General features: G+C 45.3%; 1 protein-coding gene across 2 annotated transcripts in view; it reads right to left on the bottom strand.

Moving 5' to 3' along the window:
• Positions 1–814: 814 nt before the first annotated feature.
• Positions 815–22,404, bottom strand: part of hsf2 (heat shock transcription factor 2) — a 45,594-nt gene continuing 24,004 nt past the window's right edge. For both annotated transcript variants that reach the window (XM_070988162.1, XM_070988163.1), the window contains 2 exons: positions 1,966–2,032; positions 815–1,358 (listed from right to left, as the gene is read on the bottom strand). In XM_070988162.1, coding sequence (XP_070844263.1) covers positions 1,030–1,358; positions 1,966–2,032 — 396 coding nt within the window. In that variant the 3' untranslated portion in view covers positions 815–1,029. The remainder of the gene's footprint in view (positions 1,359–1,965; positions 2,033–22,404) is intronic.

Genomic DNA, 22,404 nt, shown 5'->3' with positions numbered 1-22,404 from the left:
CTCACTGATGTTGCAAGAGCAGATGTGCTGCAATGCTTTACTGATAGTGAAAATACTGAAGAACAGATGAGACCAAAGACAAGTACAGACAGCACAGAGATGAAGTTGTGCTGATGGAGAAGTTGTATGGTGGAAATCAAGGTCCTGGAATCCTGTGTTTGACAGCCATAGTCACAGTCTGTGCCTCTCAAATCATTTGAGACCATTGCATTGAAGAAAACGTTCAAGTCAGAAAAATAAACTTGATGAAAATGTTATTAATTTGCATGGCAGTGGTTACTATACATGATCTACAACGTTCATGAAAAATGTTAACACAAATCAAACCTTTTGCCTGTACATCTAGAGGTTTTCAACACACAGCAAATATTTTTATACGTGAGTGGAGAAGGTCAGCGTTGGGACATTTTGAGTCTTTGTAATGACAAAAACCAATGACTATGTAGAACAAAAAACAAATCTATTTTTCATGGGTTTTGTCAGAGATATTTTATGTATAGTATGTGTAAGATGTGTGTGCTGTTTTGACTGAGTTTTGAGAAGAAGGCGTGCAAGTATTTGGTTCAAACTACTACTACTACTACACTACTAGGTGGCACGGTGGTACAGTGGTAACACTGTCGCCTCACAGCTAGAGGGTCCCGGTGCATGCACAAGTATGGCATGTGCATGTAGAGTTGTTGTGTTCACTGAAGCATAGCATATGCATGTTGTGGTGTGTGGAGTGATAAATTAAGTAAAAATCTTAATCTTACTATTACTATTATTATTATTATTATTATTATTATTATTATTATTATTATCATATGTGGCTTATTCCTGTAACTCAAATGTTATCTGCAATGCGAAAGTCTTACATATAAAAATGTGTACGTGCTTTCTTTATTCTTCCACCAACCTAGTGCTTTCCTCAGTTCTATTACTGTGTCTCAGCAAACACCTCAGGCAAAAGAGGTGAGGGTATATTAAAACACAATGTCATTACTGTCTGGAGGATGGAGGGATGTAGTCTGTGTTGTAAATTCCTGCTCACACTCTGTCCAGCTGAGTGGGATCAGCCTCTGGTCCAACAGGACTTAGTTCACACAGGTAGAAAAGTGTCTCTTCACTGGCCTCTGCCTCTGTCAGAGGCTCCAGGTGTATCAGGGAGCTGCGAACTGGCTGCTTTGACTCCAGGCTGGTGTCCAGCAGCTCTGAGTGCAGCAAAGCCTCCCCACAAGCACCTGAGCTGGAACAGGGCTGGAGGTCGGTATTAGAGGAGCTGGTGCTGTTGATGCCCAGATCTACCTCTGGAGGAGGGGTGCAGCCATCAAGAAAGGCCAGCAGGGGGCAGGAGGTGTACTGGATCAACTGCTTATCTGGACACATGACACAGGGGGAGTTCGGTAAAAAAAAAAAACTGAAACAAACTCTGGCCGGGCTGTGTCCAATTTAACCCAGAAAATAAGCACAATAATCACCATTTTCCTAAATGAAATCACTTTCTTTGACTGTAAACACTATTTATCATTTGTATGGAGAACAGCAATAAACACTTGTTAAACAGCACTATCCACGACCATTATCAAAACACCATATGAAGGAATACATTCTAGAAGAATGTTGTTCATCCCTACAGTTGAGTACCACACAAATGGAGCATCTATGAAAACAGAATCCTCATGGATGAGTCACATCTTACATTTGCTGACTTAACGGGACAGATGATGGGACGCCTCTCACTCTGACTTTTCTTTTTATATTCCCATTTCGAGTTACTAAAGTTTGAAATAAATAAATGAATAAATAAGGATATTAGCACTATGAATCATTTAAGGTATGGATGAGGGAATAGTGCTAATTATAGTACTGAGCTTTAAGGACACAGTCATGGGTTACCAATTTTTGAAATCAATTTTCATGATGTCTTCAAATGTCTTTTCAATCTGATAAAAAAGCAAAGATATTCAATTTGAGTATCCTCACCTGTGTTGTCTTCCTCTGTCCTGCCTCTATTTAGCTGTGCAGTGTTCTCTTTTGAGGACATACTATCCTGAAAAGACACAGAGATCAAATCAGTACACAAAACTAGCTTGAACCTAACAAAGAATAATAGCATGGTTTTTAAAAACATAGACGGTAGCATTCGATGGTGAATGGTTTACACTTTTTCTAATCTGTTTGACAGACAAACAATACTGCATACTGCATATGCCCATGAAAGAGTTACTAGTCAACTCTGGGATTTAAAAATAAGGGCGATGGGATGTCCCACCACCATTACTGCTGTCCACATACCCCTTACATTTAGACAAGGGTACACACCGAGTATGTGGAAAAACACCACCAGACAACCACTTGTTCTAAAATATCACAGCAACAAGGATTACGTTAACTTATTGTTACATGTAGTAATTGATTACAATTAGGTGGTCCGAATCAGATACCTGGTTCAAGGTGAAATGCTGTGAACATCCCTGCATTATATAAATGAAAACACAAAAGGCCATATAGATTTAGCACTTAATCTAAGTATGTATTACTTGAAGGATATGTACACATCACTTACACATAATGCTTCAGTTGTGATTTTGAGAGAAGCTACTGGCAAGTAAAACAACTGGTTGGAGAGGGTGATTATTAAAATGGATGGAGCATGTTTCTGTGCCTCTTGGGCATGCTTATGCTTGGCATGTTTGTCATGGCTCACATAGCTTTTCCTTCTCTGTGATACACTAAAATCCATGTGGCATATTTTAGAAAAAGCATGACTTGCTCTTGATTTGGTAAGATACTAAGTTCAAGTCTTTCTGGCAGGTACTCCATCTCTCTCACACACATCCCTTGTTTTACTGGCGGTTTGAGTGAATGACTTCTTGTCACTAGATGTTACAGGTAACATTCTACATACTGCCCCCACTCTTCGTGCCTTTGAGGTCTTTACAATGTACATTTTTTGCTTGGATTTTGGCATTTCTTGTGCTGAGATGATGAAATTTGGCAAAGATTTTGTATTTTTAATTAATTTGGAATTACAGCTCGAAAACTGTGTGGACAAAATTTTGCACTGTGGAAACAAGATTGCCACTTCCATCCTCTTTTTGACCTTTAAGGTCACATTAACTATCATTGAAACCATTATTTTCATTCTACTGCCATTGCAATACAGAAATGTGAAATCCTGTTAATTCCTCTGTATCCCTGCCATTCAGAGGCTCAAAACTGCACCATAAAAAAAAAAAAAAAAAAAAAAATCCACCAGATGGTGCCATCTACCCATGTTTTGCAGGAAGGTATTGTGAGAGACTCCTCCTTGAACCGACACCTTATCGTGGTGGAGGAGTTTGAGTACCCGAATGATCCTAGAGGCTATGTTGTCCGGTGCTTAATGCCCCTGGTAGGGTCTCCCAAGGCAAACAGGTTCTAGGTGACGGGTCAGACTAAGAGTGGTTCAAAAGCCCCTTATGACAGAGAAAAAACAAAGGAAGCGTACGTCGCCCAGATTGGTGTCACCGGGGCCCCACCCTGGAGCCAGGCCTGGGGTTGGGGCTCGCTGGCAAGCACCTGGTCCCGGCCACCAGGTGCTTGCCACGGGACCCGGCCGGGCACAGCCCGAAGGAGCGACGTGGGCCGGCCTTCCCGTAGGCCCACCACCTGCAGGAAGGATTAGAAGGGGCCGATGCTATGTGATATGGGTGGCAGTCGTGGGCGGGGGCCCCAACGACCCAAACCCTGGACAACGACTCTGGCTATGGGGACGTGATGTAATGTCACCTCACTGTGGGGGAAAGAGCCTGAGCTAGGGCAGGAGGTTGAGCGGTAGCGGCTAGAGATAGTCATGCTCACCTCCACGCACAGTCTGGGCTCTGGAACTCAACTCCTTGAGAGAGGCTGGACTCCCTTCTACTCTGGAGTTGCCCGTGGTGAGAGGCGGCGAGCTGTTGGAGTTCTCCCCGCTGAGCGAGAGGGTCGCTTCCCTGCGCCTTCGGGTCGGGGATAGGTCTCTCACTGTTGTTTCGGCCTATGGGCCAAACAGCAGTGCAGAGTACCCGGCCTTCTTGGAGTCCCTGGGAGGGGTACTGGAAAGTGCTCCAACCGGGGACTCCATTGTTCTGCTGGGGGACTTCAATGCTCACGTAGGTAGCGACAGTGATACCTGGAGGGGTGTGATTGGGAGGAACAGCCTCCCCAATCTGAACCCGAGTGGTGTTCTGTTATTGGATTTCTGTGCTAGTCATAGTTTGTCCATAACAAACACCATGTTCAAGCATAAGGGTGTCCATCAGGTCAATGATCGACTTTGTAGTCGTATCATCTGACCTTCGGCGGTATGTCTTGGACACTCGGGTAAAGAGAGGGGCTGAGCTGTCAACTGATCACCACCTGGTGGTGAGTTGGATTCGCTGGCAGGGAAGGAAGCGAGACAGACTTGACAGACCCAAACATACCTTGAGGGTCTGTTGGGAACATCTGGCGGAACCCGCTGTCAGGGAGGTTTTCAACTCCCACCTCCGGGAGAGCTTCGACCAGATTCCGAGGGAGGTTGGACACATTGAGTCCGAATGGACCATGTTCTCCACTTCCATTGTTGATGCAGCCGTCCGTAGCTGTGGCCGTAAAGTTGGCGGTGCCTGTCGTGGCGGCAACCCCCGAACCCGGTGGTGGACACTGGAAGTAAGGGATGCTGTCAAGCTGAAGAAGGAGTCCTATTGGGCCTGGCTGGCTCATAGGACTCCTGAGGCAGCTGATGGGTACCGGCAGGCCAAGCGCGCAGCAGCTCGGGCGGTTGTAGAAGAAAAAACTCGGGTCTGGGAGGAGTTCGGGGAGGCCATGGAGGAGGACTACTGGTTGGCCTCGAGGAAATTCTGGCAAACCATTTGGCGCCTCAGGAAGGGGAAGCAGCTTTCTGTCAACACTGTTTACAGTGGAGATGGGGAGCTGTTGACCTCGACTGGGGATATTGTCGGGCGGTGGAAGGAATACTTCGAGGATCTCCTCAATCCCACTGTCATGTCTTCCGTAGAGGAAGCAGAGACTGGGGACTTTGAGGTCGATTCATCCATCACCGGGGCTGAAGTCACTGAGGTAGTTCGCAAGCTCCTCAGTGGCAAAGCACCGGGGGTGGATGAGATCCGCACTGAGTACCTCAAGTCTCTGGATGTTGTAGGTTTGTCATTGCATGGCAGATGGGGACAGTGCCTCTGGACTGGCAGACTGGGGTGGTGGTCCCTCTTTTTAAAAAGGGGGACTGGAGGGTTTGTTCCAACTATCGAGGGATCACACTCCTCAGCCTCCCTGGGAAAGTCTATTCCAGGGTACTGGAGAGGAGAATCCGGCCGATAGTCGAACCTCGGATTCAGGAGGAACGATGCGGTTTTCGTCCTGGCCGTGGAACACTGGACCAGCTCCATACCCTTCACAGGGTGCTTGAGGGTTCATGGGAGTTTGCCCAAACAGTCCACATGTGTTTTGTGGACTTGGAGAAGGCATTCGACCGTGTCCCTCACGTCATTCTGTGGGAGGCGCTCCGGGAGTATGGGGTTGGAGGCCCTCTATTGAGGGCTGTACAGTCCCTGTACAACTGGAGCAGGAGCTTGGTCCGCATTGCCGGCAGTAAGTCAGACCTGTTCCCGGTGCATGTTGGACTCCGGCAGGGCTGCCCTTTGTCACCGGTTCCGTTCATCATTTTTATTGACAGAACTCCAGGGGCTGGTGGGGGTTCGGTTCGGGAGCCGCCAGATTTCGTCTCTGCTTTTTGCAGATGATGTTGTCTTGTTGGCTCCCTCGAGCCAGGACCTTCAGCATGCACTGGGGCAGTTCGCAGCTGAGTGTGAAGCAGCTGGGATGAGAGTCAGCACCTCCAAGTCCGAGGCCATGGTTCTCGACCGGAAAAAGGTGGCTTGCTCCCTTCAGGTTGGGGGAGAGTTCCTACCTCAAGTGGAGGAGTTTAAGTATCTTGGGATCCTGTTCACGAGTGAGGGAAGGATGGAGCGTGAGATTGACAGGCGGATTGGTGCAGCGGCTGCAGTACCGGTCCGTCGTGGTGAAGAAGGAGCTGAGCCGAAAGGCGAAGCTCTCCATTTACCGGTCAATCTACGTTCCTACCCTCACCTATCGTCATGAACTTTGGGTCATGACCGAAAGAACGAGGTCCCGGATACAAGCGGCTGAAATGAGTTTCCTCCGCAGGGTGGCGGGGCGCTCCCTTAGAGATAGGGTGAGGAGCTGTCACACAGGAGGAGCTCAGAGTAGAGTCGCTGCTCCTCCACATTGAGAGGAGTCAGCTGAGGTGGCTCGGGCATCTTTATCGGATGCCCCCTGGACGCCTTCCTAGGGAGGTGTTCCAGGCATGTCCCACCAGGAGGAGACCCTGGGGAAGACCCAGGACACGCTGTGGTGACTATGTCACTCAGCTGGCCTGGGAACGCCTCGGGATCCCCCCGGAAGAGCTGGGGGAAGTGTCTGGGGAGAGGGAGGTCTGGCCGTCCCTGCTCAGACTGCTCCCCCCGCGACCCGGCCCCAGATAAGCGGGAGAAAATGGATGGATGGATGGATGGATGGATGGATGGATGGATGGATGGATGGATGGATGGATGGATGGATGGATGGATGGATATTGTGAGAAATAAAAGCCGCATTTGAACTAATGGGATAACAGTGACGGCAGGACAGTGGAATAAATTACTTCAACTTAAACTATTTTACTATGGATGTCAGTGTCTGGTGTGTATGAGAATTGAGAAATGTGTGTGTGTGTGTGTAATATCAGTGTGCAACGGCTACCAGCAACGAAAAGCAACCCTGGCTGAAACCGATAATTCAGGAGTCTCTGTTCAGATCCAGCACAGGCTTCAGGGGTGGTTTGGTTTGCAAAACAGTCAACTGTTTTGCTGATGAGGATGGGGGGGGGGTGTCAGGTTTGTGTGCAGATGGGGCGTGGCGGGCAGTTGAAGAGCACTCGCAGCGTAGCAGCCATTTGTTTACGCAGCTGCGCCTGGTAATAAAGCTATAAACTTTAGCCAGGGCCAGAACTGTACATTTCTACCTGTCTGCAAACATGGAACGATGTTTCCAACCACATTTCAACCTGGAGCAAGCCATGGACGACAAGCCATGACGCAGCGCACCTCTGCACTTCCAGCCTCAGACAAGTAGGCCTCTTGGTCACCAGAGCTTTGAGCTTTATTCCCAGCCACTTATTTGTTCCCGGTTATACAAAATTAGACAACATAGCCACAATGATTCGCTTCGATGACACGCTGTCTCAATCGAGATGGCTGAAGGCCTGCCAGCTAGCTGAAGGCTATACATATTCTTTTTTCACCATTAGATGGCCTAATGCAGCAGCGGCACAGCGGTCTCCCGAAATCGAAGCGCTGTGCTCTGGTGAATGCAGCCTGGGCAGAACAAGCGGAGGAGCCGCCAGCAATGGCCGGGCGAAGGCAACAGTGCTGTTACTGTACTCAGACTGAAGGGTTCAAATTATGAAAATGAATTCACATTTACTATACATGATGAGGACAGGAGTTAATGACAAAATAATAATAAAAAAAAAAAAAAATAAAAAAAAAATAATAATAATAATTGCTATTTCTACCTAAAAGGTTGCTAGCGGGGAAGTGGTGTATTTTTTTGTATTTTTTGTAACTGCACAAAAAATAATATTCTATCAAAATCAGTGTTGTTGTTAATCATTAACGTATCCCAAACTGATAATCCACAAAAAATTAAAAATCCACTTGGCATTAAGATTAAGATAAAGATTTACTTTTATTAATCACTGCACACGTTACAGGGAGGAGACTGCGCACACGCCATGCATTGTGAAATTATTTTCTCCGCTTTTGACCCATCTTGGTCAGTTGTTCCTCCTTGGCAGAACAGGATTGGTGGGTTGCCAGCCACCCGCGCCCGGGGACCCATCCTCTTTCATGACCGTTGGTCAGGCGGTGATCTTCTTGCATGTTTTTAGTGGGGATTATTTAAGGAGGAAACCCTGGGTAAACACGGGGAGAACATGCAAACTCCACACAGAAAGGCCCCCTTTTTCCCTCGAGCAGCAGGCACCGAAGACATGGTGGAGGACACAAGCGCCAACAGGGGGTTTCGAACTGGGGACCTTCTAGCTGTGAGGTGACAGTGTTACCACTTGTGCCAACGTGCTACCCTAGCACGGCATTCATCAAATAGAAAATAATTAATTTTTTGTGTAACACTACATTGTAGAACTATGTGAATCAACTGGTATTTAGAGGGTTAAAATTCTGAAAATGAATTCACATTTGCTATACATGATGAGGATTGGAGTTAATAACCAAAATTAAAACAACAACAACAACAACAATAACAACAACAAAAAAAACATTACAGCTTTTCCTCTTGTGACCTAAAAGGCCAAAGTGAGGGAAGCAGAATGTGTTTTTAAAAGATGCCCTGATTAAATACTCCAGTCAAAGTTACAGCCAACTTTTTTTCTTTTAAAGAAAGGAAAAAAAATACAAGAAAGATAAACAGGAGGGTTGACAGGTCTGGTGGTTATCTTTCCTTCACACACTGCGGGTGAAGCAGCTGGTGACTGAAGAAGCTGCTCAATGCTGTCACTGTTCTGCTCTGTCCTGAAATGTTCTCCATCAGGGATGATAGCTCCTCCTTTCTCCCACCACCTCCACTGGGTTGAGGGGCATCCCAGGACAGAGCTGGCTTTCTTCACCTGTGTGTCAAGTCTCTTCCTGTCAGCAGTCGAGATGCTGCTGTCCAGCAGACCACTCCATAGAAAATGGTTGGTGCCAAGTAGTCCACTTAAGTCCTCAGGATTGCTCCCTGCACTCCAAAAGACCTGAATCTCCTCTGTAGATAGTCTGCTCTGGTCTGTCTTATATTATATAGTGAATTTGTGTTGTCAGTCCAGTCCTTTTCATTATTCAGATGAAAACCCAGATACTTGTAAGAGTCTACCAACTCAATGTCCATTCCCTGGATGTTTACTTGTGTAGGAGGAGAGTGTTTACACCTGCAGAAGTTCACCACCAGCTGTTCTGGTTTTCCCTGTATAGTCCACAGGTCCCTGGGTCAGTTCTGTGTTCTCCCTGTTGTGCATATCTGTGATGAAGCCAACAATTACAGTTGTCAGAACTTCTGCAGGTGGCATTTATGATTTGCGAGTTAAGTCTACAGTGTAGAGGGGGAAGGGGAAGGAAGCCAGGACTGTTCCCCTATGCTACAGACAATGATGACAGACTCACAGTCCTGTATCCTCACATATTGTGGTCAGTTGGTGAGGTAGTTCATGATCCATACTGTGAGGTGGTGGTCCACCCCTGTGTGCTTCAACTTGTCCCTCTGAAGTGTAGGCTGTAGAAATTAAAAAACATGATTGGCCCCAGCCTTTTTCAAGTGAGACAGGGATCTATGAAGGAAGCAGATGACAGCAACATCCACCCCCATGTCAGTTTGGTTGGTGAAATGTAACAGGTTCGTGGATGGGCTTGCCAGGGGTGGAGATGGACAAATCCAGCTTCTCCAGGGTCTTCATCAGGCGTGATGTAAGTGTCATCAGCATGTAGCTGTTAAGGCACTTGGGGTGCAGAGTCTTTGGCACTGGTACCATGCAGGATGTTTTCCACAGCTGTGGCACTCTCCCCAGCTTCATGTTTATGTTGATACTGTTACTGCTGTGGCTGCTTCCTGGAGGTAAGCGTATTGTCTCATTTCCTGTTTCTGGTTGCTGCGTTAGTAGCAGTGTGCGTTTGTCGCTCTTGCTCTTCTGAGTGTAATTTGCTCTCTTCTGTTACAGTGGCCTATTATTCGCTATTTAAAGTAACATTTGTTCTGCTCAAGCACCCTTAAGTCTGTCCATTTAGGGACCGTTAATTTTATTAGTCTACACGCTTGTCTGCTCTGATAGCTACACCAGTTTGGCCTAGCAGGTAATGATAGCTTCTCTCTGTTCCTCTCCTGCTCGGTGTGTCAGATGTTTAGCTACTCCTGTGCCTCCTTTAGTGACACTGGTACAGTCCTGCTCACCATTATTGGCACCCCTTCATTTTTTGCATAACCTCTACAATATCTTCAGAAATAAATGAAAATGTACCAAATTTATATCATCAGGATCTTTTAATTGTAGGTCCAATGTAATTTAACAAAGAATATTGTTTTTTTTTCAACTTACATATTGTAGTTTCAAAGAAGAAACAGAAAAAACAGCATGTGCAGCAATAATGGCACCTCTCTTTAATATTTGGTTGCACACCCTTTGGCAGTGATGACAGCCTCCAACGTTTCTTGTAGCCATCTATAAGCTTCTTGCACTTCTCAGCTGGTATTTTCTCCCACTCTTTCTTTGCAAATTGTTCAAGCTCTTGAGCATTTGCAGGTTTCTTTTCCCCAATGGCAGATTTCAGCTCATACTGTTAGAGTTAAATATTTACTCTCATCTCTTAATAAGCTACATACACATAGTAATACAATCAACAAGCCCTCCAGTAACTATAAGCTGCACACACATAGCCACACAGGCAATGTGACCTTCAGTAACCTCAGAAAACACAGAAAACGAAACTTAAGATATCTCCTGTCAGGTAACACATAATTTACATATAGAGGGGGGTCTAGCTATCTTCTCTTTCAGGGTGCTGCCTCCTATGGATTGGATGGGTCGTGTGCCAACAGGCTGGGACCAGCCTGTGGACCAGGGAGAGGGCACTGAAGTCTAAACCACGATGATCACCACCTGTTTTGACCAATCAGTTAGCTGCACATTTCTTTTTAAAACTTTGTATAATCGTAAGTCAGGCATTCTCATTCTGGCGGATGGTTGCAGCTAACTGCTTGCAGACTGCGATTTCCCAAAAGACTGAGATCCATGTACATGTTCTCTATTTTATCAGTGTGTTAATAAATATCCTTAACTGAAGACAGAATATCTCCTGACCTCTTACTGCAAAAACGACCACACTCACAAAATGGTGACCCCGACGTGATTGCAGAGAGGACCAGGATTTTTTGGCACGTCCTGGACTGGATTTTTTCCCAGTGGGGGCGGACTCCCTGCCCTGACTTCTCATCACTCACAACGCGGCCGCTTTAAGAAAGGTAAGCAGAAAACCTGTTGTTTTTATACCAAATTTCTGCATTTGGCATATGACTAAATTTATGTGAGTGATTGAGAGGTAAGAACATAGAGTCAAAATATTGTAGTAATAGATTATAAGCAATGAAGTTGAAGAGAACACTGGTAAAATAGACCTATGCTGGGGTTAAAGTACAATAAGAAAAAAGTGAAAGTGAATAATAAGAGAACTATGAGATGAAAAGAGAACTGTGAGATGAAAAAGAGATGTCATGATTAAAATTGGATGCATGAGAGTGCTTTCTGTAAATCCCGGCAGAAACGTTGGTTGAGAAAAAAAGAGTAGAATCAGTGACCGGTGAAATGCCCTTCTATAGCGCTTAGTGCAAGTAATCATGGAGCTGATTTGAAAGTATACCAATAGAGTGTCCAAAAGCCTGCAGCAAACGGGCCAGTTCTGTTCGGGTATAAAGCATTCAATAGTGCGGATAATTGTGTAAACTTCTGACATGGTTTGAACATGAATGTTTTGTAAAAAAGGTCCGACACTGAAGTCCGGCCCCATGCTGAATGTTATGCTTATCCAAGTTAAATTGGGGTTAAAAGAAATACTGAACTGAGACATCTGTGTTAAGAGAAATACTGAACTGAGATAAAGAGATAAAGAGGCCTAAAGAGAAAAGAGAAGAAAAGCAATAAAAGTGCACTGGGGATTGTTTTTTAATTTCTTTCATTAGGGATAGTTTTTTCATTTTTATTGTATTTTTGTTTGAAATTGTTTTCTCCTTTGTCTTATTTCATTTTATTGTACTTTTTATTTTATTTCATTTTATTATTATTACAAATTGTTTTTCATTGGGGATTGTTTAAGATACCAGCAGTGTCAGAGTGACTAAAGAGAGAGAGAAATCTCCAAGTGGTAGACGGAAACCTAACGGTGATAACACAAGTCTACCCAGAGGCTGGAAACCTAACGGTGTCAACCCAAGGCCTGCTCTGTGGTCGCTCTATGGGTCAGTTGCTCGGGTGTACTCCATACAAACTGACTGGCTGCCGTGGGGGAGTACCAGTGGTATCGGGGTCAGTTGCTCAGGTGAACTCCATACAAACTGACTGGCCACTGGGAAAGGATTGAGTGTTCATTTATCTCTGTGTGCTGTATAATTAAAGGTCAGCCTGGACACGAGTGCTGGACGGAGTGCTAGTGAATAGAAAATTGGGGATAAAATAAAGCAAGTAAGTAAGTAAGTAAAGAAAATGGAGAAAGTGCAAACTCTGGGGGAAATGAGAGAGTGGGTTATAAGAGAGGTGGTGAGAAGTGCTGAAGAAAAAAGTCAAGGTCAAGTTGAAAAAGGAGCCGTACAGATGTGGGAGAAGTGGGAAAAGAAAGGTCTCATTTCAAAAGAACCTGAAGCTACTTTGCCAAGTAATAATGTGATTATGTGTTTGGTCACCATGGCTGACGGAGAGGCGAAGGCTGTGCACAGAGAGTGGGAATCCAGTGGAAAAAAGACGTAGGGATCAGCACACAGTAAAATGAGAAAGAAAAAAGATCAGCATGCAATGACAATGGCCATGTGTAAGCTCATGACAGAGATTAAGAAGAAAAATCAGAGACGCCGGGAAAAGGAAACGGAGGCTAGCGGAGGACCTCTAACTGCAACAACAGGGCTGTATCCACAGTTGCCAAGAGCCGGGGCTCCACCGCCACCGTATCCACAGGAGGATGACAGACCTACAGCCTCACTGATCCAAGCGCCGATGGTGGAAGTTAAAGGAGGAGTATTGGATTTAGAGACCCCAGCAAACCTGCAGACACATGCAGTCTGTGACGAGATGATGAAAGTGGCTGACACCGTAAAGGAAATACTTCAGATAAATACAACAAGAATTGATGACATTGGCCGACAGGTGCAGGATCTCTCCCTGAATCAGACGAGACTGGTGAAAGGAGGAAATGTGAATTTAAAGGACAGAGTGGAAGACTTTGAACAAGAGGCTGCTAGAAGAGTGGAGTATGAAACCAGGAAACGCCAGACAATCAAAGAACTGGAAGAAAAAACAAAGAAAAGACGGAAAAGCTCATCCAGTTTAACAAACACAGCCTTACAGAGAAGTAACCACAGTGAGGACAGCATTGAAGGCCAACACACACCCTCACCACTGATAACAGAGGCAGCTGGGGCCTATCAGTGGTGGCCAGCTGCAGAAGAGGAACAAGATGAAGATAACTGGGTGAGCGAAGAGGAGGATTCAGAGGATGAGGATAAGCTCAAAGACCTGAGAGACAGTAATTGTATTGACCCTGATCTGCTGACCAATGACCCAGATGGTTGGAAAAACACAGAAACAGAAATGAATGGCTTTGTGATGGGAGAGTTTCAAGGAAGAATTCTCCCAAAACAACCACATCCTTCTACGCCAGCAGAAACTGAACAAATGAGAAGAAAAATGGCTGTGGAAAGGAGAGTGCTGATGTACCACCACAGCTCAAAGCTGGACAATATGGAAACAGGACAAGCAGGATGTGCAAGATATCTAGCAGCTCTGGCAAAGGCAATCAGCAAAACAAGCCACATTGTGATGTGCCATGAGCTAAAAATCAACACCACCCATGGAGTAGTAGCATTTCTGGCCTCCAGTACATTCACGTTCTCTACAGCCAGAAAAACCAAAATCTCAGAGCTACTACTACAACCACACATCAGCTACAACACTGGAGGCATCAACATGGCAAGTGGACTGGACACCGATCCATCCCAGCCACATGACTGCGCCGAAATTGCCAAAAGAGACATCAAACTCAGGTCAGACCTGGAGACAGAGCCCCTGGATAACCCAGACCTCACTCTGTTCACGGATGGATGTTGCTACAAAGGACAAGAAGGAAATGTGGCCTCATACGCAGTAGTGGAACAGAACCCACTTACTGGACAACATCAGACGAGAGACCAAGGCATCATCCCACAACCAGCATTAGCCCAGTTTGCTGAGATCATTCCCTTGACCAAGGCCCTGGAACTGGCTGAAGGAAAAAGAGTTAACGTATACACTGACTCAGCATACGGACATGGAGCAGTACATGTGGCTGGACCACAGTGGGTAAGAAGGAACTTTCTGACAACAGCAAACACCCCTGTGAAACACCGAACTCACCTAGAGAAACTCATACACGCTGTCTCCCTACCGTCGGCCGTAGCAGTAATGAAATGCAAAGGACACCAAAAGTTAGACACCCGAGTGGCTGAAGGAAATAATGTAGCCGATGCTGTGGCTAAAGCAGCAGGAGGTTATACGCCAAAACAAATGGTGCTGATAGAAACTCAGCTCCCTGAACTGACAGAAGAAGACATAGTGAAAATTCAAGAACATGCAGGAGCCTATGAACAGAGTGAGTGGAGCAGAAAAGGAGCCACCAAGACGGAAAGTGGGATCTGGAGAGCTCATGATGGAAGGATAGTAGCTCCAGCGAGACTATGCAACCTGCTGATGAGACAGGCACACGGGCTGACGCACGAAGGGAAAAGGAGAACTCAAGCCAACATAGAGGCACTGTGGTGGCACCCACATATGACTGCGCTGGTAGATAACTACATAACTGACTGTGTCACATGCAATGGTTACAATCCCAAGCAACCATACAAGTGCCCGATGGGAAAGTTTCCTGTACCAGAGGCCCCATTCCAGGACATTACCATTGATTTCACCGACATGGGTGCTGACAACTGTGTGAAAGGCTACAGATACCTACTAGTGATGGTGGACAGATTCTCCAAGTGGGTAGAAGCCATGCCATGTAAGAATGAATCCGCCAGCACAGTGATAAAGTGGCTGAAGAACGAACTCATTCCCAGGTATGGAATACCAAGGAGTATTAGATCTGACAATGGATCCCACTTCAACAACAAAAACCTGGCAGAAGTGCTTGGCATCACACACAGATTTGGAGCAGTCTATCATCCAGCATCACAAGGCTTGGTGAAACGAGTCAATCAGACGCTCAAGAGAGAGATAGCAAAGACATGTCATGGGACTAAGTTAACGTGGGTAGATGCACTCCCTCTGGCACTTATGTCCATGCGGACCTCACCTGGAGTCAAGACACACCTGACTCCACATGAGTTGCTTACAGGCAGGCCCATGCCCGGTCCACCCAGAGAGGAGGTCATATGCCCCCTCTGGATGTCTGGCAAGTATCCTGTGATGACTATATGACTGCACTGACTAATTTGATCCGAGCTTTGTCTGAACAGGTGCAGTTGGCCAAGCCTGAGGCAACCACAACAACTACGGAAGTTACGCCCGTGGTTCAGGTTGGTGATTGGGTACGAGTGAAAGTTCACAAAAGAAAGTGGACGGATCCCAGGTGGACAGGCCCTTACCAAGTAACAGAGGTCATGTCTCATGCTGTTCAAGTGAGAGGTAAAGCAGGGGCTGTCTGGCACCACCTGACACATTGTGTACCCACACAACCACCCTCTTGAACTTTGGGAGAGGTTAAAACTAATCTGAAAGAAGAAGCAGAGGGCTCCAAAACAAATAGCAATCCCGAAAAAAAAAAAGTTAGCTGCACATTTCTTTTTCAAACTTTGTATAATCGTAAGTCAGGCATTCTCATTCTGGTGGGTGGTTGCAGCTAACTGCTTGCAGACTGCGATTTCCCAAAAGACAGATCCATGTACATGTTCTCTATTTTATCAGTGTGTTAATAAATATCCTTAACTGAAGACAGAATATCTCCTGACCTCTTACTGCAAAAACGACCACACTCACAATACCAAAGATTTTCAATCGGATTGAGATCAGGACTCATTGCTGGCCATTTTAAAACAGTCCATTTTTTCCTTTTCAACCATTCCTGCATGCTTTTGGATATGTGCTTTGGGTCATTGTCTTGCTGGAAGACCCATGATCGTTGACTCAAACCAAGTTTTCTTACACTGGGTAGGACATTTCGCTCTAAAATGTCTTGATAATTCCCTGATTTCATGATTCCTGTGATACGGTCAAGGCCTTCAGTACCAGATGCAGCATACCCCACAGCATTATGAATCCTCCACCATGCTTAACTGTTGGTAGGGTGTTCTTTTCCTTGTATCCTTCATTGTGCCGTCTGTAAACAAACTGTTGTTGTGCATTGCCAAAAAGCTCTATTTTTGTTTCATCTGTCCACAGAACATTTACCCAGAAGGATTGTGGTTTGTCCAGGTGCTTTTTGGCAAAGCTTAGTCGTTCCTTTTTGTCTTTGCCTCAGCAATAGTGTCTTCCTTGGCCTTCGCCCATAAAGCCCTGTTTGGTTTAGTGTGCAGCGTATGGTACTTGTTGAAACCGTAACCCCAGACTGTTCCAGGTTGGCCTTCAGGTCTTTGGATGTTTGCCGTGGTGTTTTTTCCACCATTCGCACCAACCTTCAAAGACTTCTCTCATCAATTTTTCTCTTCCCCCCATGTCCAGGGAGGTTCTTGACAGTTCCATGCTTCTGAAACTTCTTAACAACATTCCGCACTGTTGAAACAGGGATACCAAGGTCTTTGGAGATGGCCTTATACCCCTTGGAGGTCTTGTGTTTGCGAATTATCACACTTCTGATGTCCTCAGACAGCTCCTTTGTCTTCACCATTGTGACAAGGGAACAGGGAATGACAGATGGCTTTTTAAAACACACAAGTCATCGTTCATTGACTAATTCATGCCACATGGGCACAAACAATTTATCACAGGTGATTCTCATTTGTGATTTACCAAAGGTGAGTCACAGTGTGTTTCCATACTAATTTACAGCAAAGGGTGCCAATACCAGTGACACAGCAAGCTTTAAGTTTTTTTTTTGTTTTTAATTGTTGTTTATCATTTGCTCTTTTGTATCAAACAAGAGTTCTCTATAGAAAAAAAAAATGTTTCACTTGATTCATGTTTTTTTGAAGATATTCCACATTATGTACTTTAACTTCATGGGTGCCAATAATGGTGAGCAGGACTGTACGTGTAATAAATGTAGTCTATTTGGTGAGTTGGAGGTAAGACTGGGCGGTAAATCGAGATTTGCGATTTCTCGAGAAGTTTTATGAAGTCGAGAAATATTTTGGCATATCGAATATCTCGAGATAATGCTCTAAACGTAAAAGATTTCGCCTCTCTGCTTTTTCCCCCTTCACTGCTGTGGAGCTGTCCTCCCCTCCCCCTGCGTGTAAGCGGCGTGTGTGTGTTGTTAACTCATTCAACATGGTGGCGCCCACAGAAGACGGCACGACAGAATTCGTAGCAAAGAAAAGGACAAACGGCTCCATTATATGGCGATACTTCGGGTTTAAACAGTCAGATGAGGAGCAGAAAGATGCATTTTGCAGAGAATGCAAGAAATTGGTGCCATCCAATTCATCGAGCACCACGAACCTCTTCAAGCATTTGCAGTACCACCACAAACTCTTATACGAAGAGTGTGCAAGGCTGCACCTAGCGGGCACACCCACCACCACTTCTAAGAAGACACAACAGACAACACTCCAAACATCGTTACCCCGGTGTCTACCCTATGAAAAAACAAGTGCAAGGTGGGTCAGCATTATGGAGTCCATTGCCTTTCATATAGCAAAAGACATGACGCCCACAGCGATCGTTGAGCAACCGGGCTTCATACGGATGCTAAAAACGCTTGACCCCAGATACAATCTCCCTAGCCGTCACTTTTTTGCGAGACAGGAACTTCCCTGAATGTACACAAGAGAGAGAGCGCGCCTTGCTGCTGATCTGGCAACAGTCGGCCACTATGCCCTAACTACAGACATGTGGAGCAGCAGGACGTGTGAGCCGTACATGTGTGTAACAATCCATTACATCGTCGAGTGGGAGATTAAAAGTGCTTGCCTTCAGACAACCTATTTCCCACAAGACCACACCGGAGAAAACATTGCGGAGGCCTTCGGTGACGTGACGACGACATGGATGTTGAATCCAAATCCCGTGGCCATAACCACCGACAACGGATCCAACATTGTCAGAGCCGTGCAGACCAAGCAGTGGCTGAGGATGCAGTGTTTTGGGCACAGGCTGCATTTGGCGATCGGTGAGTTTTAATTCTTTCTCTCTCTCTCTCGCTCTCTCTGAAATATTTGGGTGGGTCGTGAAGGTGGCGTTGCTTCTGAAGCACATTTGCATTTTGATGTTTGTTATAAATTACTGTAGTATTTCTAAAAAAAAAAACAAAAAAAAAAAACGATGCAGAATAATGTGCCATGTTAAATCAAAGAAACACTATACACACATACACACATATAAAATGTACTACAGTCACAAAACACGAAAATTCATGAATTGAGGATCTATTAATCTATATTTAAAAACAATCAATTTGATGTGTGCTTTTTCTGTGTTTACAGGACATGGTATGCAAAACTCCAAGATCACACGGGCCATTAACGTTTGCAAGAAAAACGTGGCCGCATTTTCCTACAGCTGGAAACGGAGGAGGGAGCTGGCCGAAGCACAGGTTCAAATGAATTTGCCACCCCACCAGCTCATCACAGAGTCACCAACACGGTGGGGTTCTCGTCTCCAAATGGTGGAACGAGTGCTTGAGCAAGAGAGGGCACTCGCCAAAGTCCTCTCTGGAGATAAAAAAATAAGGCCGATAGTCCTGACCTGGCAAGACATCGAAGTCCTGGAGACGATCCAGAGAGCGCTGAAGCCCCTCCAGGAGTTTACTGACGCGTTATCTGGGGAGGGGTACGTCACCCTGTCTTACGTGCGACCCGTGCTGCATCTCTTCAACAGCAAGCTCCTTGAGCCCCAGGAAGGTGACGGTGAGCTGGCGAACACCATCCGCCACACCATCCTCACTTACCTGAATGAAAAATACTCCGAGCCCTCCACCTCCGATTTACTGGACATTGCGTCCTTTGTCGACCCCCGGTTTCGGGGGACATATGTCTGCAATGAGAAGCTGGCTGCAGTGAAGGAGAGGGTCATCTTTGAAGCAGAGGAGTTGCTTGCTGGTGCAGCTCCGAACCAAGCCAGGCCACAGTCTGCTGCGGCGCCAAACCAAGCCAGGCCACAGTCTGTTGGAGAACAGAGTGCCATGGCAGATCCGGCGGCCCCTGTTCCAAAGAAGAGGAAGACCCTGGCCAGCTTCTTCGAGCAAAATATAACCCCCTCCACTGCCTATGCACCTCGTGAGGCCATTCAGAATGAGCTCTCAAGCTATATGCAGTCAGTGTGCTTGGATAGTAAGGCAGACCCTCTACGATGGTGGTGGGACCATGAGGCTGCCTATCCAGCATTGAGCAACCTTGCACGCAAGTACCTATGCGTGCCTGCCACTAGCAGTCCTTCAGAAAGGATTTTCTCATGCAGTGGAAATATTGTTACATGTCAAAGGGCATCACTTAAGCCTGACACAGTAGACCGATTGGTGTTCCTGGCGCAAAATCTTGTAAATCATGTAAATATGTTACACAGGTACAGTTTTTGTTTTGAAATCTGAAGTTTGAATTTTGTTTTTTTTTTTTAAGGAAAAGGAAGGCAATATACTGTATATTATTTATTTTTTAAAGTCAATTCATTAATTAGGAAATAAGGGTTTTTTTGTCTCATCTTTTTTTTTTTTTTTTAATCTTAGGACTATATAACTGTCTTCCCTCAGATTTATGTTGATTTGATGGTCCTTGGTTTAATCATTCATGTTAAAAAAAGAAGGTACATAAGCACTTTATTATTAGTACCTATCTACCTCTAGGCACTTGGCTACAAAATGAGGGATTTTTTTTTGTCTTATCTTATTTTTATATTTACAATTGAAATAAAATAATACTTGCTACTTCCTTGGTTTTATAATGTTAAAAATGGTGCACAAGCACTTTGTTTCTAGTACCTGACTAGCTCTTCGGCACTTGGCTGCCTACCTGTTTGCACTTCAATAAAAAAAAAAACCTTGCTAAATTTAATTTGACGCGTTTTTTTTGGGGGGGGGGGGGGGGGGGTGTTTCCCTTGCATAGATATTGAGATATATATCGAATATCGAGATACAGCAGAAACATATCGCGATAATGTTTTATCTCAATATCGCCCAGCCCTAGTTGGAGGCGAGGCTTAGTGAATTGGAAGCTCGGCACCGCACCATGGAAACCAAACCATTATCTGTAGTTAGCCAGGCCTCCGTAGCCTGTGTGGACCGACCAAGTGCAGCTCCGACTAGCTGTCCCTCCACAGCTCCCAAGCAGCCAGGAAATCAGGGAGGCTGGGTGACTGCTTGAAAGAAGCATAGTCCCAAGCTGAAGCCCACTGTTCACCATCAACCACTTCATGTTTCTAACAGGTTCTCCCGACTCAGCGCCACACCCACTGAGACACCAACTCTGATTATTGGTAGCTCCATTTTGAGAAACATAAAGATAGCTACACCAGCGACCATAGCCAAATGCCTGCCGGGGGCCAGAGCGGGCAACGTCGAATCAAATTTGAAACTGCTGGCCAAGGATAAGCGTAAATACAGTAAGATTGTTATTCATGTCGGCGGTTACGGTTACACCAATCGGAGGTCACTAAAATTTATGTGGAATCGGTGTGTACATATGCAAAGACGATGTCGGACTCCGTAGATTCTCTGGACCCCTGCCAAATCTTACCAGTGATGACATGTTTAGCTGTATGTCATCATTCATTCGCTGGGTGTCGAGGTGGTGTCCAGCAAACGGTGTGGGCTTCATTGATAATTGGCAGACTTTCTGGGGAATACCTGGTCTGATTAGGAGAGACGGCATCCATCCCACTTTGGAGGGAGCAGCTCTCATCTCTAGAAATCTTACTGATTTTTTTTTATGAACCTAACCCCTGACAACTCAGAGTTGAGACCAGAAGGCAGAGCTGCAGTCCTACACACTTCTCTGCGCTTCCATTAGAGCAGTTCCCCACCCAACACTCCAGAGAGACTGTGTCTGCCCCCAGCCATGTAAACTAAGAAAACCAAAAGTACAGAGAAGAGGAGTTAAAGATAAAAATCTAATAAAATTAAAACAACCACTAAAATTGTACAACAAGATAGGAGAATTAAATGTGGACTCCTTAACATCAGATCTCTGTCCTTGTGACGGAGCGGCTCCGTCACTGACGCTGGGCAGCGCGCTCACACACGCACACACATAGGCACGCACGCAAACGCTCTCATTCACAAGTCCCTGCTCACTTCCTCCGTCTTTCAAAAAGTAATTAAAATATCCCATAGCCATTCCCTTTTTCTCCTCTGTTTCTGTAGCGCAGCCAAGGGTGCACACTTGGTAGTTCTACCTCTGTTCATATATATTCACATATGTATTCACACCGCCATTATATCACTTACCATGTGGAAGTGTGCTGCATATGCATCCTGCTGTCTCACATTGTCTGAGTTTGGTTGGCCAAACAGGGGCGTAACCTAGTGCTTCATTAAATAGTCTGTCCTCGCGCGTTTTTATGATCATGTGACCTACGTTATTATTTTTTTGTTTGTAAAGTTAATTTTGTTGTGAATAACTGGTGATGGTTGAAGGGGAACATTTATGAAAATAAATGCTATTTTTGCTCTATTTATAGTGGGAGTTGGAGGTTATAAATATGGATATGGTTAAAGAAAATGCTGAATATGTTTTTTTTTATGTGCATACCGAGCCTAGTGGGAGGGGCAATTGGTTTAAAAGGAGGCTGCTTGGCCCTGGATGAAGAGTCTTGTCTTGGTTACACAGAAGGTAACAACTGCTTGATCTCCAGTCTATATGCTGAGATTTGATTTGCTGAGTTACTGTAGAACTTTTTTTCTTTTTTTAGAACATTGTTTGAACATTGATCTATTCTCTTTTTGCCTGTTTTTCACTGTTTGTAAATACCACTGTTTGCACCTTGGGAGGCCGACAATTAAATCACACCAACCAAGTATCTTCCCGACTACGCCTGTGTTTTTCCCAGTTTTTTTTTGGAGAGTGAAAGGAGAGCCCCGCGACAGTCCTCTAAAGCTGTTTTAGTAAGTTAATATCAGACCATATTATTAATTTATTATGTCTGACTGAAACCTGGCTGTGCCCTGAAGAGTATGTGAGCCTAAATGAAGCTACTCCTACGAGCCATATTAATACTCCCATTCCTCGAGGCAGAGGCCGAGGAGGTGGAGTTGCAGCCATTTTTGACTCAAGCCTTTTAATCAACCCCAAACCTAAACTCGACTATAACTCATTGGAAAGCCTTGTTCTCACTCTTTCTCATGAAAAATGGAAAACAGTGCAGCCAGTTTTATTTGTTATAGTATACCGCTCTCCTGGTCCTTACTCCGAATTTATAGCTGAGTTCTCTGAGTTTCTATCAGGTTTAGTTCTTAAAGAAGATTAAGTAATTA

The sequence above is a fragment of the Chaetodon trifascialis genome, chromosome 19 (genome assembly GCF_039877785.1).
Source record: "Chaetodon trifascialis isolate fChaTrf1 chromosome 19, fChaTrf1.hap1, whole genome shotgun sequence".
NCBI classification, from domain to species: Eukaryota; Metazoa; Chordata; class Actinopteri; order Chaetodontiformes; family Chaetodontidae; genus Chaetodon; species Chaetodon trifascialis.
This window is presented reverse-complemented; position numbering and strand designations above follow the sequence as displayed.